General features: G+C 37.3%; 1 protein-coding gene across 1 annotated transcript in view; it reads right to left on the reverse strand.

Moving 5' to 3' along the window:
- Nucleotides 1-14,373, reverse strand: part of WWC3 (WWC family member 3) — a 58,955-nt gene extending 44,582 nt beyond the window's left edge. Inside the window, exons 1-4 of the mRNA XM_008949066.1 lie at nt 14,271-14,373; nt 9,222-9,425; nt 6,074-6,150; nt 3,609-3,688 (exon numbers count right to left, since the gene is read on the reverse strand). Coding sequence (XP_008947314.1) covers nt 3,609-3,688; nt 6,074-6,150; nt 9,222-9,425; nt 14,271-14,286 — 377 coding nt within the window. The 5' untranslated portion in view covers nt 14,287-14,373. The remainder of the gene's footprint in view (nt 1-3,608; nt 3,689-6,073; nt 6,151-9,221; nt 9,426-14,270) is intronic.
- Nucleotides 14,374-18,026: the final 3,653 nt, after the last annotated feature.

Genomic DNA, 18,026 nt, shown 5'->3' on the forward strand with positions numbered 1-18,026 from the left:
GGTCACTGAAAATACAGGGGAGGAGGCATTGCTCTTCGTTCCCAGTCCCTGCTGCCAGGCCAGAGGAAGGACTTTGTTCCAGGAAAGGCTCATCTTTAACCCCTGGAACTGTCACTCTGGACTGTGACAGGATCAACTGCCCCTTAGGGCAGAGGCGCCTGCGCAAGCCGAGGAACACCATCACCCAGGGTGGGGGCTTCTCAGGCTTTAAGCAGTGAGCCCTAGAAAGGCTCCTGCAGGCAAAGGCAGGCTGTAATGTCCAAAGCCTTATCACAACGTTGCCAAATTTGGATGAAACGGTAGAAAATACAGCCCTAATAAAAAGCTGCAGCACTACCATGTTTGAATTTCTAACTATATTGGAGTTGTGGAGGTATAAAACAAAACCCCTCAATCCTCTCTCCTCCCATCAAACTCCAATTTTCTCTAGTTCTTTTGTACTTTTAGATTTATTTTTTTTTCCACTCTCCTTAAAGATGGCTAAGCCATTTTACTAAAACTAAAAAGAAAACAAAACATAGTCCAAAGCAGACACTGTATGTGGAAAATGTCAGTGCAAGAGATTTGCATTTAATAAAGGCATCTGAATCAAACAGTAACATAAAATGATGGAAATACTGAGTAACCCAAGCACCTTTACCATAAAATTTGTCTTTTCTCTGAAAGCTATACCTAGCAGAAGTTGCACAGTGAGTCACATGGCAGCATGTTCTGTACCTGCTTATAATGCCATTCTAGTCAGACTTTCAAAGCAAACATTCAGCCAGATGTAAAACCCAAAGTGTGACACCTCCTAATATTATTCTTGGCTTATACTTGAAATAAAGCATGGCTTTAAAAAAGCTGAGCAGGACTCACGCCTTTCTCAGTTCAGCAGTTACTTGAAGATTTGACCCAGCACAAGAAGGAAGAAAAATTACACAGACCAAAAATTTAGAAAAGGTAACAGGAGGAGGAGATGTCCAAGCTGTAAGAAACTTAAAAATGCTGAGATTTTTTTGTTTGTTTTGTTTTAAATAAGGAGTAATGAGGTTGGGTTTTTTTTAGATAATGCACTTATTTTATGGTCATGTAGAAACTAAAATACTTAATCTTTGGTACTTGACTTGAGTGACTTTTCTCTCCCAATAGATCCAACAGATAGGGGAGAGGTCACCCAGGGACAACCTAGAGCCCAGTTAGGTTTTTAGCCCGATTTGTTTGCTGACTACACAGGAAAGCAAGAGAAACCTCTCTCTTCAGTGATTAGTGAGAGTACTCTCCAACTGGTTGGTTTCCTTCCTACTTACTAGAAGCAAAGTACTTAGAAGAAAACAGATCTCACTAGGAAGGTAATTAAAAAATTACTTAAAAAAAAAACCACAAATACAAACTCACAAGCCTCTAGTCCAAAAGTGGAGAACTCACTGCAGAGAGCGGAGCTCAGCAAGGCACAAACACTGACAAATTCACTGCAATCCCAAGTAACACAGGCAAAACATCCTCCCCAGCTTCAGCAAGCAACAGCAAATGCCACCCAGCACACCAACCAGTGACTGCAGCACCAGCAGCAAGGAGCAGCACTGAAGCACCGAGCTGTCATGCTTGAACTTTTCAACTAGATGATCAGAGTGACCACTGACTAATCAGATATGCTTTCAAATAATTCCTCTCTTGAATGTCTCTTCTGTACCCCTATCCTGAAGTATAAACAACTTCACTTGGGCTAAAATCCAAGACTAACATTTGTATTCTTAATCTTTCACAGATTTTACTTTTTGAAAGTTGCACTACTTTGCTAGACTATTTTAATTATATTAATTAAAACAGTCTTTGAGTTTCAAATGGCCTTCAAATACTTTCAACAGCCTAGTCAAGTGGTTATTCCTTTTATAAGACAATTGAACCTATACCCTTAAAATAACCCAATAACAAGGAGAAAGAAAAAAGTATAAAAGACTTTTACACTTCATACAACTCTTACTCACTTATAGAAAGTAAGATTAAGAATCTTAAGACAAAATTGCTTTTGTTCCATTACTTCTTACATATTTAGGCAAACATCCTAAACACTGACTATATTTTAAAGATTACGTGAAATATTTGCTGTTTCAATATACCAAGTGCTTTATTGTACAAATTTTCAGTTAATATCACACATTAACAATTCCCCTAACTACCTGTAAATGCTTCATGCTGTCGATAAAAATGCATTTATGCCTGAAAATTATTACATTATATGTGGTAACAAAGGATATTGGTTGACATAGTTTTCTTTTTTATAAAGTATTTTAAAAGCTTCAGAGAAAAGAGTTTTGTCAGCTTAAAAAAAAAGAAGTACAAAAAAAGACATGCATGGGCTGCTCCCTCTCCTTTAAAAATAAAATCTGAGCATCTCCTTTTATATCATTTTGTTAACATTTTCCAACTTTGATTTTGATTGGTATTACAAGTAATCTAATTGCTCCAGGACTCCTGGGGCTTTGCCAGAATTCATGAAGCAAGCGTGCACCCATCTTTGTAGCACGGATGTGATAAATCCAAAGCTTCAAATACTTCCACAGCCCCTGTACTTGTGCTGCAAAAGGCATTAGACATGCAATGGTTCCAGCCTCTCCAGGCAGTGCCTGCATTAGGCAGCTCGTCCACATGCAGGCTGGAAAAAAGGCCAAGATTTCTGAACACATGGCCACACCTCCAAAGCAAATCCAAGAGCTGTTCAACATACAGCCCAGCCCCTCGCCTTGCTGAACAGATCTGGCAGTCACAACCACCTGCGTTTACCTGCCATCTTTTCCATGGCCTGGCAACCTCTCCCCCTATCCCACTGGGCTCCCCACGCATGTGCTACGCGTGGAGGTGACTAAGCAGCGCGCAGATGGAAGTCACTCAGTTCCCATCTGATGGCCTGCAGGAAGAGTGGCAGGGAGAGGGTCACCACAACAGTTCACAAACTTTGCCACTGCTGACCACAAAGGAAACAGAGCACAGGCTGACTAACAGCCCTGGGAGCTGCGGGGGCTCCGAGCTGCCTTCTCACAGGCAGGAGACAAGGAGTCACATTTACATGCACTCATTCTGCACACATGCAACAAAACCCAAGGTCTCACAGGCCATCAAGTTTTAAAGGACACGTACAAATCAGCTATACTGTGCAGAATGAGACAGCCTGACCATCAGGTGAAATGAAGCAGCTGTGGCACCACGTACAGCTTGCCCTCCAGGAGAAGTCCTATGCCCAGCCAGAAAGACAGGACTGTTCACAGGAAAACTGCTCTACTGGATGATGCTTTGGGATGTGTTCCAGGTGGCAGATATCTCCAGATAACATTGGGAAAATCTTTTAAAAAAATCTAATTCAACCTCAACAATATCTTGAGGAAGAGTTAAAGAAGAGGGCCTATGAAACTGTTTTTGCGTGTGGATATATGAAATCACCATTCAAACCAATTCTGTCTATCCCTTCTTCCATCACTTTACACTGTTTTTGCTCCACATCATTGTCACAGCCAAAACTCTGAAGCAGAGCAATTAAGAGGTTTCAACCTTTTCTTTTTGTGGCAACACTTTTCTATGAAAATCATTCCAAGGTGAATAAAGTAAAGAAAAAAGGATTCTCTTAAACTTACTCTTGCAGAGTTTCCACTCCTTTTTCCTTATATTGCAGCTCCTGCTTCATCTGTGCCAATTCTCGTTTTAGCCTGGAAAGCTGAAAATAACAAAATAACTTAAAGCAATAATATATAATAGAAGCTTTCATGAGAAAAATAATTTGTTTGCAAATATAAAATCTTATGTTACTTTATTGGAAGTAATAATCTAAGTTATCTTTTTTTGCTTTAAAATTTGCATTAAAAATAACAGAAGACTTTCTGAAATATCATAAGACCAAACTAAACAACAGTCACAACATTCAGCTTTTGAAGTATCAATTTCCTCATCTATTCTACTGGGTTTTTATCTCCAATAACTTAAGCTAACAGCTAGCAAGTTTCAATCCATATAATTTTTCTTCTCCCCTTACAGCAGACAGACACCTCTTCACTGTCTTCAGCTCTTTAGTCAGCTTAAGAAAAGACTGAACACTCAGTGCTATTAATTTTTCAATCCAGGAAAACAAAATCACTGGTAACAGAACTGGCCTCTCTCCCAGAAATGGCAGCATGATTTTCTATGGTTATTTTCAGATTGTCCTGTAATCCTCCCACCAATTATCCTAATGGAATAACCATCATAAAAAAAAAAGTCAAAGTAGCAATGTCTCCAAAAATGTACTTTTTGGTTTTATGAAAAGTTACCTGAGTAGGTTGGGCAGACCGTGGAGGAGTGCTATCAGAACCAAAAATGATCTGCAAAGAAATTGCTTCCTGTACTCCAAAGCTGACCGGTAACTGAAGGCAACAGGGAGAGAACAATGCAAGGGGCTACAGACAAATGGGGGGAATGGAGGTGTTTCAGTGTGTGGTGGTAATACTGAATTGAGAATCCAAAAAGGAGCAAGGATGGGAGAAAAACCCCTTTCTTCAAGTTATGAAACTTGGTACCTTTTCTAAAATCTACCCAGAGTGCTCTTGATTTTTTGTATGTACATTAATAAATTACATTACTAAAAAAAAAAAGTAAAAAAAATTTCCTATGTATACAGACAGATTAATTTTATCAAGTCTACTAAAGTGAGGGGACTTCAAAGCAGTTCTGGGGATGCAAAGTAGGACTTTCAGAATCCCACCTGCCTGCACAGCCCTCCCTTTCCAGTGTGTTTTTGCCTTTTCTTTAGAACCCATCACACCAGGCCCAAAAACACTTCTGTATCCTCACCAACTCTTGCAACACTCACCAAAAGTAAATTGACAAGATGTGTAACTAGTATCACGTACACAAACACTTCATGGTTTATGTTTTGTTCCATTACTCAAAACAACTCAGTGCCTATGCACACATTCAGCTGAACAGGTTAGCATATACACTTACGAGATAATTTTACTTTAAGATGCAGGAACACAGAGAAATAGTCATGTAAGCAAAGCACTTGTTTATTTTAATTAAATATTTTTTTAAATAAATAAGGTTTATTTTCTTGTTTAGAATATGCTGACATTTAGAGTATGTAAAACAAGCAAACACTAGTCGGCACATAATAAACATATACAGATAGAATAAATGCCTTTGAAGGGTGGTGAACGGATTTATTTTCAGAAGCACTCATGTGAAAAGTGGTCACTACAACAAAAATGGAACACTATCCTGCAAAGATAAGTAGTTTTCATTTATTTTGCGAGCTGAGTGACTGGCATGTTAAATCCCATTTTATCCATTAATAAAAAGAAACATACAATTCAGAAATAGGTTCTAGAACTTAATATTATAAACATCTTTTTATAGTTGTTTATGACTGCTGTATCAATTTGCTTGAAAACAACATGCAGACTTCAACTCTTTACTAAAGTTGTGAAATTTAAGAAGTCAACTAATATTCTTTCAGCAAAGACAGTAGCAAAGCATTAACTCTAGATTTAAAAAAAAAAAATAAATCTAAAAATGGAGCATTTTTATTACAGAACTGCCTATCACTGTCAGAATGCTTGAACTCCCCTTCCCTCAGAGGAGCTCTGACCAAATCAGTTAAAAACTGATTGGCCAACATGTCCACTGAATTGTGAACAGATTTCCAAACAAATGGCTAAACCTAGAGTTCAGTGACATCCACGGAACCCAACTCAAAATGGATAAATGGGAAAATATTTAGCTATTGGACTTGAACTGCATTTAATCAAGAAACAATCTGGCTGCAGAGTGCTTACTACTTGTGGCAGTTTGCAGAGAAAGCAATTTCTGAAAGCCTAGCTGACTTTGCCTCTGACATCCATGACAAAAATCTTTACACTTGTAACATGGAAAAAGCCTCACTTTGCAAGTCACTAAAATGCAGTAAATATAACTTAACAGAACAATAGGTCAGAGCAGAAAAGTCATTTACAAAAACGCATGCAGCATCCAGTGTAAATGCTAAGGTAAAAGGAAAACACATATCCCTCCTCCCTTCCCCATCCATGCCTAGTTCATATTTTTACAAAATGAAAGCAAGATTACTCACTCTGTCACGACGGCTGGCTATTTCTGCTTTAATCTGATATGGGTCATACTTGGTATTAGTTGAAAATCCAGAGAATGCTAAACAGATGGAAAACAGCATTTTACTTTTTTTTTTTTTTCTTGTTTAATACACTTGTTAAGATGTGGCACTATTTAATAGACCATTGCATTCATTTCTTGTGCTACAAGTCACCACAACATTTTAGAATAATCCTCTGCGCTTAAGTAAAACCAACAACAGTACAAAGAACAACCTTTAGCCTGCCTGATTTTTTTTTTGCTTTACTTGAACAACAGCAAAATTTGTTGTGAGCAGCATTGTACATTGCCTAAAAGCAACCAGCTTCCATGACGAGATAATGGCATTTACTGATGTAAGCAATTTGTGTAACATTAACAATTGCTAATTGCTTCCCAGGTATGTTGAATTAACAGTATGATAGAGACTAAAGTAACAAAACTATTGTCAGAATAAAATTCAAGTGGCTACAGAGAGCAGCTGCCTCATACAGCAAGAGGGTAGGAAACAGCCTTAGAGATCGACCTCTGGCAAAGGAGCTCTCACCACAGTGTACCTAGAGTCAGGCAGCAGTTTCAAGCTGTGGCATTACAAGCTGAAGCCTAGACAGATGAAGTAAAGGTCCTACAAGACAGGCTGGGCAAGACCAACCATGACTTAAGAGTCAGCCATTCGCAGCAGCACTGGCCCACTGACAAATGCCTGGTATGTGAGCGGATGGGGTTGTGCTGCGAGATCCACCACCCTTTTGTAGAGCTGAAGGCTGCTGCTCAGAAACCCATATCCCTGTCTGCCTTGCACTGAGCCTTTCGACTCGCAAAAGAACACTGCAATGCCAAGGCCCTGTCAAGCATTTAGGAACTTGCCGAAATGAGTTGTCACGCCTGGTCTAATTCTCTAAATCCAGGATTTTCTATGGATTTAAAAAAAAAAAAAAAAAAAAAAAATACACACACAACAGTGCTGATCACAACTGAGTCACAAAACTGCTGCATGGGCACCTCCCTGCCAACCCACAACTGCTGAGCTCACACCACCTCCCACCCATGAGCACATGACTCTGAGTCAATAGCAGCACGCACAAGCAGAAAGGAGGAAAACAGTGAAGTTTTCGTTCTTTGAACACAACAGACTGAAACAAGTGGTGGTGGAAGCAAGAACATTTGCAATGTAAGCACCCAACTTTGGCCATATAATTGCGCTTACATTAGGAGTTTAACATTTCTGTACAATATATGGAGAAGCAAGCATCCCAGAGTGAAGTGCAGGGTCTGAATTAAGAAAAACGAGTGGAGAAGCCTTGCAGAATCTCAAGTTGACAGCATGATTAATCCCCAAAGGGAATTTGTTGGAGTTTTTCTAAATACATCATCTGACTAATCAGCCCTTCCCATTTTCTCAAAATAGATGCATATGATATGAAATCAATATAAAGTATTTTAAGATGTCTGTAGAAAATTAAAATACTTTTTCACCTCAGAACAAGTGAAAGGTTTTATTTAAATGATTTCACAGTATCTCGTTATCAATTCCACAGATATACCTAAAAACTCTCAGATTGAGAAAGGTAAGTCAACTGACATAGCATTTGCATTTATCCTACAGGTAACTTCCAGTTTTGTCATTTTCAGTCATATTTTGTTGCCATTTCAAACAACTTGTTTTTCCAAGAGCTTTACAAATATGAAAAACAGGTTACATTTTTTCTAGTATATTTAGTCACCATAAGTTTCTTTCTTTATATACATCTGAAGTAATTCAACAAAATACCGTGCAGACCTATTGCAAATTTTCAAAAAATTGTAAAGCTCAACCTCCTAAAAAGTATTGTAATAAATGTAATAAAAACTACAGATGACACTTTTACCTTATTCCATGTCCTTAAACAGTAGTTAAGCACTCTTTAAACAATTTTAATAAGGAAAAAAAAATCTTAGCAATTAAGAAACTTGAACATAGAGAAAAATAAGACCAGTCATAACTGTTCAGTTATGTCATGAACTAAATCATAGAATACAAGTATTTAAAACTAAACAACAAGATGGGATCAATGCAGTTTAACACTAAAATAACACTTGGTCAATACCAGCTGAGACACCCCAGCCCTAGAAAATATCTTTTATTTGGGATTTTGGCATACATATGAATTACCACGGATTAATAAATACCACTGGAGCAGTAGCTAAGCACTTCTATCCAAATGCCTGCTTAAACCCCACCTCCAGACAGGTTTCTTGAACATTTTCAGAATGGGTTAAGCAGAGCTTCCCATACTTATCATGTACTTGGCATTCACCAGTAAATCCTTCAGTTAAACAATGGCTGTACACACGGTGGCCACTAAAAAGCCAGCAGCACAGTGAAATTTGAGTATGTTTCCATGTGGCTGGTGGATATATCCATCCGATACACTTCTTTGAATTAGACAGTTTTGACTCTTCAGGGAAGACACCACTTCCTCTTGCACCAGCCAACAGCCATGACTGTTGTGCAACCGCTTCATATTTCAGAAAAAGTGTATCGTCTACTCCAAGCCACCAGAGACATCTGGAGAATGAAAAGGGCAGGAAATTAAGGCTCTACAACCTGTATCACCAATATTAGGGTCAGAGGCTGGCATTCAAGAATGAGGTGCACCAATGAAAGAACCACTTCCTCCTTTTTGCTTAGAGGTACTCTTGATCACAACACCTGTCCATAACTCTTTATAAAAATATTTGATAAACTGACCATGGATGCAGAGGAGGCTCCCCCTAAAATGATGTCTCCCCTTGCCCTATGTCAAAGGTAGAATAATCTATGAATTTAGGAGTGCAGGTAGGTAGCTGGTCCATCAACATTCAGTCTCACCTTTGCTGCCTTGCACAAAGCATCACTACAACTAGCTCCAAGATGGCTAGAGATGCCAGCTTGGATACATCCCTGTCTAATGTTAAAAAGGCATATTCTAATAGACCTAACATGAAATGAAAGCCCCTGAACAGCAGAGACAAAGGACAGTGCCTCACTTCTGTAGTCAGGATACTCATCCAGAGGAGAATCTCAGGTGTTGGGAACACTTCACACTATTTTTTACATTGGGTGTTGCAAGAGTCAGGTGGGTAAAACAAGAAAAGACTAGTAAACTCACAGCTGGCATAAGATCGGCTGTCATCTTCACACATTTTGTGCAACTGTTGATATTCTTCTTGAGCTAGTTCAAAACGCTGCTGCTTTATTTGGTAAATCTCTTTCTTCGCATTGAGTGCCTCCTGGGCAACGACTAAGTATTCCTTTAGCATGCGTTCCTGCTCCCTTCTCCATTGCTCCCTTGGGTCCTCAATTTGTGTGAGCTCTACAGAGAAAAACATTAAAAGTTATATATATAACGTTGTAAGACATTTTATTCCACAAACTACAAATTATTTTGTTTAGGTCTGTTCTCAAGTACAATACCTAACACTAAAGTGCTCAAAATCACTCCAGCATGGATAAGAAGGAAGGATAAAGATGGATAAGAAGAACAGGAAAAACACCTTCAAATACAAAAGAATTTTAAATTTAGGTATTTGAATTTAAATTTATTTTCTTTACAAACTAAACCTACAGAAAACAGTGTGTTGGCTGTAACCTCCCTTCATAGCCAACCTGAAAATTCTGAGAACTACCTAAAAGCCCAGAACCACACAGACTGAAAGGTAGCTCAGTGCTTAACCCATTATTCCATAAATGGTTCGAAAAACCTTAAGATGCTACACACAACTTCACAGGTGTCACCCCTCCTGACAGGCCAGAGATTACACCCACATAATTAAGAAGAATAAGGTCATTTAACAGGAAAGTTAGAATTTTAATCTCAAATCCCTAAAGCATTGAAATTGCCTTTTTTTTTTTTTTTGGTCTTAAGAAGCAGCACTCTCATGCCTTCCCTTCCCAGGGGACCTGGGAACAGTTTAGAACAGTTCATACTCAAACACAAATCAAAAACAGGTTTCCAGTACAAAATTTTTCCTGTACATACTGATTTTCAAATTTATTACTGTACAGCAATCTCTTTGCAGTTGCAAGGACATTTGAGGACACAGGCATTAAAATCTTAAAAATTATTGGTTCATTTGCTTTCTTTTTTGGTGATGTTCATGCTAGCAAATATGTTTTACATGAGGATGTCCACGTAAAGTCCTGCGTTTAAGTGAATGTTAATTTCTGATGATTGAAGCTCTACCAGTAAGAAGCTGCTACAGATGCAATGTCTGAGTTCTAAGTAGTGGCAGAACCTGCAGCACAGTCAGGAGGGAAGCATGCAGTAATTTTTTCCAAACTTTATTTTTCACGAGAGATGAAAGTCAGTTACGTTTTGTATTAATCTTGTGTACGTAATTCAGTATATTGGTGATAGTGATGAAATAAGAAACTGTAGAAGATTGATCCCAACCCATTAAGAACTCTAGCGGTGTCAAGGTCATCCTAGCAGCTCTACCATTTCAGAGCCATCTGGAAAGCACATCAACAAAAACATGAAGCTCATCTATGAGCAGTACTTCCAGCAGTTTTGTATATTAGGTTCCCAATAACCTTTTTTTCTCAACAGCTGTAATTCTTCTCTCCCCACAATTCCTCACACTGCAATAGTATAAAGATCACACCTATTTCTGCAATTTCTCCCCACATCCAGTGGACCCTCAACTCCCAGGAGCACCTTCTGGCTCCAATGACCCAGACTACCTCTGCAGTCCAGGAGAGGGTGTGCTGTGGCTTGCTCCAGTCTCTGCATAAATTCTTCTCTGCATGCACATCGGCAGGACAAGCAGAAGAAAACAGAGTTCACATTGCAGCCCATCCTTTACTGAGGGCACAATAATTGGCAATGCTTTCTCATCTGTCTGTAAGTACTCCTGAAATCTGTGCACTAACATTCCTAAAGTTGCTTATCCTTCATGAAAACTATGCAGAAATTAATACTTACAAGACAGAAAAACTGGATCCTATTAAGTGTCTCTTTTTGAATAGGAAATTAGTAATTCTAATCTAAATAAAGAGCCATGGCTAAAATGTTGAATCACACATTAAGCTTCTGAGGTCCTATACTACAGGGCACTGCATCTCTTATTAAATTATTTCAGAAGCCTTCTCAAAAGCTAACAGCATTCTCCAGAGGCAAGACCTTCTTCAGTACAGTAGTGATGTTCCCTTAATAAAGTACAGAAGCTTTCCTTTGCCCTGCTTTTTCTACACAAGTTTGCCAAGCAACAACAAAACTAAAGCTACATCGTATAATAAAATTCACTTCCCTCATTTCTTTATAATCAATTTAAAAAAAAAAAATACTACAGTAATTCAATAACAGCCTCAGACAAATGCAGAAAATATATATTATTCTCTCACTGGGGAATGCCCAGCTGGTTAAAGGAGACTTCAAAGGCTCCCAAGACTCTGAGGAGGAGGGAAAGGAATTCTGTGGCTGGCAGCCGTCAAGGTTTTTAAGCAATGGTTGGACAACAGCCAAGAGGAGCTTAGTAAGGGTGTCAACAAATACTGAATTTACAGAACAAGATGGAGATAGGGTTGAAAACACCATTGAGATTTACAGGAGATTCATATGTTCCTGGGGTATTTAATTATAAATGGAAAGTAATTGCCTAGAAATCTTTTTATTACTTTCTGGGTAAACTAATATAACAAGAGACTTGGAAAAAAACAGACAGTTTTCTTTTAAAAGGTGTAAAGGCAAAAGTCTTGAGACATTGCACAAAGTGTGACATGTCCCTGGTAAGCACAATTTTAGAAAGACTCTGAATTATCCATGGCATTTTCTCACAGTATTTCTTAAAACCAAAGTACTTCTGCTTTGTCAATTAACACAGATCTCCAATGCTGTATGAAGCATTTAACCCAGTCAGCCACAAAAGGCACTCCAAATGTCTTCATATGCGAGCTGCCATCCCAAGTATTTTAGACGTATTTCAGAATACAATATACAGAACTCACTTCAGAAGAGCACTTCTGCAGTTCCTACACCATTCTCTGTCAGTCACTTGACACCATTTCATGATGCACATGATTATCTACTCACTAGTTCTCTCGATTTTGCTAAGGAGGTTAATGCAGTTTGGATTGGTACCTTTATTGTCCACAGTTTAAAATTGGACCAAGTATCCTACTAATTTATTATCCAGCTAGACCATCAACTCCGCCTTCCCTCCGAATATAAATCTTGCTTGTATATGCAAGCACTGAATTAGCCTAAGGGTGACAAACCCATTTTGCTGTGATGGCTGAATTACCATTTAGGATAATATCTGTGGGCTGCAAGTAATTAGTTATCATGAAAGAGACAAATTTTGCAACCTTGTTAATTGCAGAATGTTTCCTTTCACTGAGTTCAGTGCTGGCCCTATGAAGTTTCTGTCCTGTTCATGTATTACCTTTATTTAAGTTCTAATATGATTAGCTTCACTTTCCCAGAGCCATTTATATTAATCTTCTCTTTCTGTGCCTTCCCCTTGAGCATCTGGGAATTCAATTTCTCTCTACAGAAACTCTCTCCTACAGCTTTTGCTCTCAATTGCACAGAAAAAAAAGAAACGCAAGCCAGATCTGACATGTCTACAATGATTAATATCCTTTCTGTAAATACAAGAATTTCTGTAAATACAAGACATCACAAATGATGTCTGTGGTAAAGCAGCTAATACCAAAGTCTGAAAAGTAAAAGCAAATGAGAGTAATTTCTTTTGCATGCAATGGTGATTGTAATCCCCACCAAAGATACCTGTCAGCAGGATGCTTTAGTAGATTGTTTTAGTCACAGTACTGCAACGGAAGTTCATGCTCTAGCCATTGTCTAAGGGGACTCCTAAAGCCTTTTACAAAGTCCAATCAAAAAATAAAAAATTCCTAATAACCTCATTTGTATTTTTTTTTAATATATGCACTCACACACGTACACAGGTTGGTACAAATGCACTCCATACTGTATGCCGATGTAAGTCTCATTTTTTACTGAACTTCAACTTTAACTGAAGTTACAGTGACAGTTTTAAACGGCAATCATTAAGCTACTACTTCTTTTAAAAAGTTATTGTAAGAATTACCTAATAGTTTGTATTTATTGCTTTTCAATTGTCCCTGCTATCTATCCTTGCAATCGCTGCATTAACAGCTCTTTAAAGTTTATTATTTAATTTGTGATCTTTGTTAATTTCACAACAAGTACCTACCTGTGTGGGTCAAAAAAATCATGGGAACACTCCTTATACTGCCTTTTTTTTAATGTTGTTTTTTTTTTTTTTTAATAAAGTAATTGTGAAACCACAATACACAAGTAATTCCAATGATGGCAAGAAGCCAAAACTATTTCTACACTTCTACTTTTTAACTGACCAGATTTCAAGTAGGTAGTACTGAGGTTGTCTTTGCAGATTATAGCATTTACCACTGCTGTGATAGCTCGTGTAACCACTTTCTTCTTTTCTCCTTCCTCACCAGCTATCAATTCCAACAATACTTAAAGTATTCACTCATTGGTGATAAGAAGCTTAATGATAGCAGTGAAACAGTAACAGCAGTAGTACAAAGTTGTAAAGATAAGACTGTTTTTTAAAAGTAGAACTGGCAAATGTGCCAGACAGTGGCGATACAAAGCTCAATAATAGTCCAAAACAGAAAACATAGTTTCTCCCTCTTTACTTTCCAAAAGCGACATCTATTGTCTTTTTGATAATGCTTTGTACTATATTGAAACATAAAATATACATTGCGTAAGAGAGGACGAGATTATTTTATTTCATAGTGTCCCTAATTAAAATATCAGCGCTTTTCTCTCCGATTGTATTTTGTTTTTCAATACAGAAGACTCAACTATGGACAACTGGAAAAAAATAGGAAACATAAGAGCATAGCATGAAAATCTACTTGACATATGGCACAAAGCAACAACAAAATTACAACACTCCACAGTATGACAAAGCAAAACAGCATAGTTTTATATACTATAACTCAATTAGAGTTTAAAATTCTTACCAATGGAAGAAGGACTGTGACTCCGTTTGAAAGATGAGAAAAAAGATACTGCAAGAAATTACTTGCATACTTTTATCACTGCAGCAAGAGATGCGTAATTGGTATCAGAAACAAAGTCAGTGCCATCAGTTAACACCAGCTTGCTAGGATTACTCAAAATAATCATACATCTACTCACGATTTATGTGGTCCATATAATAAACTCCAATCTGTTGATCGTAAACAGTTTCCCATCCTAAAGGAAGCTCATCCCCAACACAGTCAGCAAATGTCAATGGCTTTGTAATCCTGCAAAAATAAAAATAGCACAAATAAATACAAAAGGTGCAGAGTTTACAGCACAACCAATATTATTACATGTTTTGAAGATACCTCCATCATTTGATTACAAACTACTTATGGTGCTTAGGAATGTGCTAATAATTACAAAGTTTCAAAATAAGTTTTCATTTAAATATGCTGACAGATACACCCTGAACAGGAAAGACAAGCTTCTCCATTCAAGTTTCTATGTATAACAGTTTAATTACAATGGCATGCAGTCCTGCCAGTTTTGCTCCCATACTGCAAAGAGCACAAATGCGAAGCTGGAGTTTACCACTGCTAAAAATTACTAGAAGCTTGACAGGCTTTCACTTCTTTAAGGTACCAAAGCAGTATAATTGTTTGTCCTTAAATTAAATTTCCAAAAGCACTATATAATAGCTTTCTCCCCTTTTCAATTATGTATTTCCAACCATTAATGATATTCTCTTGGTCCAGATCCATCCAAATGACTTCCTTTTCCACAAAACAGAAAGGAGACAAATGTCTCTAAAGAATTCTGAAGCTATTAGAACACAAATAGCAACTGATAAATAACAGCATTACAATCTATCAACTTAGAACAGCACACTTCTTGCTAGGCAAACTCTTGATAGACCCCTGGGGTAAAAGAAAACCAAAGCAAAGATTTCAGTATTGACAGGAATGTTGAAAATTCTGGGTTACAAATTCTAGAGAAAGACTCTAAACCAACACTGTTCTAGAAAATAAAGGTGTATGTATATAAAAAAAGAAACTAAGAACAAATGATGCAAATTAAATTATTCTTAACATTCAGCTGAACTATGTCCATTTCCCAAAACATCATTCTAATTGTTATTTAGCCACTAAGATGTTTTGTTCTAAAAACTGCCATAAAATTCCTTCACACAAAAGCTATTAATACAGTCATTTCAATTATACGTGGGATATAGATTCAACACCATCCATGTTTATTTGTTGAGGTATTTCTAATACCTAGACTGGTAAGAGCTTCGCAAAGATTAAATACATGCATTCATTTAGGGACTGACTTAAGTTCAGCATAACCTATGGCATAGTACTGTTTGGTGTAAAATGAAAATTCCATTCGTACCTTACAACACCCAGTTAAGGTTTCCTGACACTAGATGTGGACTATGCTTACAAATACACTGTGCAATGGAGACATCATTTGCGCTGGTAATTGCACTTCACCTGGTAACATCAGTATAAAACAATAACTTTGTCTGAACTAAAACATATCTGTCACTGAACTAGAAGTCCCACCCCAAAACAAAACCAGCCAGAAGCTAATGATCAAGATTCCAAATGCTGGAAATACTACTACAGCTACAGCCTGCCTATTCCAATGGTCCAGTAAGTGCATCATTCCACCATTAACAAAAAGCACAAAACTTCAAATTGAAAAACTGCATTTACCTGCCTCCTAAAGCTAATTCCATATTCTTAAGATAAAAATGTTTGAAATTAACTGCAGTAATTTTTTTTAAAAAAAAACCAAACCACTAGCTTAAATGTAATGTTTGAACAGTGCTGTACAACAGTACACACATCAAATTATTCAGATCAAATAGTAGTCTGATCATATGCTACGGATTCTCAAACATGTATAAACAGTGTAATAAGATGATGTACATAAACCCGTGCACCACTATTTAAAGCAGAAATTTTCCATTACAGACAAATACAGAGTTTACCTCATGTAATCATGCAAATCCAAAGCTGCTGTATTCAAGAAAAAATTTTACTACAGACTGGCATATGCATTCTTTCAGTAATTCATCTAGCAGTCAAGCAGACCAAACATTGCCAAAATACTTCTGATCTCTCTGGAATTCAGTCAAATATTAAAAATATAACATGCAGCATTTCTTCTTAAACTCTCATGGTTTCGTTCTTAAGACATCATGTTTACAATTTCTCAAAGTAGTCTAGACATTGGCTCCTAAATGACCACACTATAGACAAGATTTTCTTTGGAATGAGTTATGAGACATGCTTGCCTGTTATATAAACACACCCTTCCCCTTTATCCGTAAATAAAACCTGCACATGATACTGTAACCTTCCAAAGTACAGAAACTTTAACTCAATGCTGAGATCCCACCAGAGCTCAAAATTCCAAGACAAGGATGAGTCTTCCACTTTCTGGAAAACAGACTGAAGAAAGCCAATGCATCTGGTCTAACTGGTTTTCATTCTAATGTTATAAAGCAGGCATGAGCAGTTTAATTAATGGTTTTGAAGGAAACCTTGTAAGAAAAAGAAGACATAAAAAGCTGTCTTCCAAATATTCAGACCATTATTAACTTGATGTTCCTCATTTTAAACTATATTCAAAGTTGCTCCAAATTGGAATCCCTCAAAGTATAATGTCACATTGATTCTCAATTCAGTCACATTTACACCTAAGTAGCTCAAGTCTTCTTCATTCAAATCATCTACGTCAAAGCATGCAAAGCTTAAACTAAGAACTGGAAGTTTTGCCCTCCGTTTTGCACTGGTTTAACTAAGCCAAGTGAAAAAATACATGTCTGGTTTAACCAGCACAGCTCTACAGACAAGATTTTTATTTCTCCCAGTTAGGGAAACTAAGGGTTTCCAGAATAACAAAGACAAAATGGAACAGACACAGATAGGGACACTGGAGGTCAGCCACGAACTGCAGCAGTCTACTGCTGAAATTAAGTATCTTCGAGAAATTCTGCTTTACTCTGTTGGTTTTTTTTTTTCCCAGTTAGCTTAAGTTCTGTAAAATACGACAGACCTTTTCCGCTTCTATATAAAGAACTGTACAAGGTACAAGTAAATATCTTAAAATATTTCTAAGTAAGACCAAAAAAAAATGTTACAAAGCATTGTAAAGACAGACAAAGACAGAATAAAAATGCTGCCATCTTTAATTAAATAAAAAACAGGGCTGCCCTGACTTATTCTATCCACAGTAGTAAAGAATAACTAAGGCATTTTATGTATCTCCAGCAACCATGTCCTGTCCTCCTAACATCTGACAGACGCTAATAAGGTTCCAAACTTTCAGCTGAAGACAGTTTATAACATTAACTCATTGCAGGCACTGGCTCAAGAACCCAGGTGGAAGTGTCAGCCATCCACAGGGGCCAATTTTGCAAATATCAAAGAGCCCATCATAACTTCTGATCAATTTGCTGACTCTTCATTATCTTGAAATGTTTAACCTTTCCAAAAGTAATGATGCTTTTCAGTCATTAGACACCCCATCTTTTGTGACTCTGAAATCCTTCAAAAGCAAATACAGAAACACATAACTCAAATCTTGCATACCAAGCTGAGAGAAAAATCTCTGAGCTTTGTCACACACTTTGAATCTGTCAGCTTTAACTCTGCCTAAATTAAATGTTTTCATTAAGAATAAATGGAAGTCTGGTATTTGCATGCAGTAAAACAGGCATCTGAAAACACAAATTTTATTAAATTTTTTCTGCATCAATTACCAAGCTAAACAGAATTCAGAAATCAGACTACAAAATAAACCAAACAGTTGAATAAAACTATTTCTAAGAGGTGTTTTTCCTTCTCCTTCTGTACTTGCTGCATACTTTTATCCATTATCAGGAGGATATATCCACTACACATGCAGATTTCAGAA

This window comes from Merops nubicus, unplaced genomic scaffold, assembly GCF_000691845.1.
Source record: "Merops nubicus isolate BGI_N331 unplaced genomic scaffold, ASM69184v1 scaffold17181, whole genome shotgun sequence".
Taxonomy (NCBI): domain Eukaryota; kingdom Metazoa; phylum Chordata; class Aves; order Coraciiformes; family Meropidae; genus Merops; species Merops nubicus.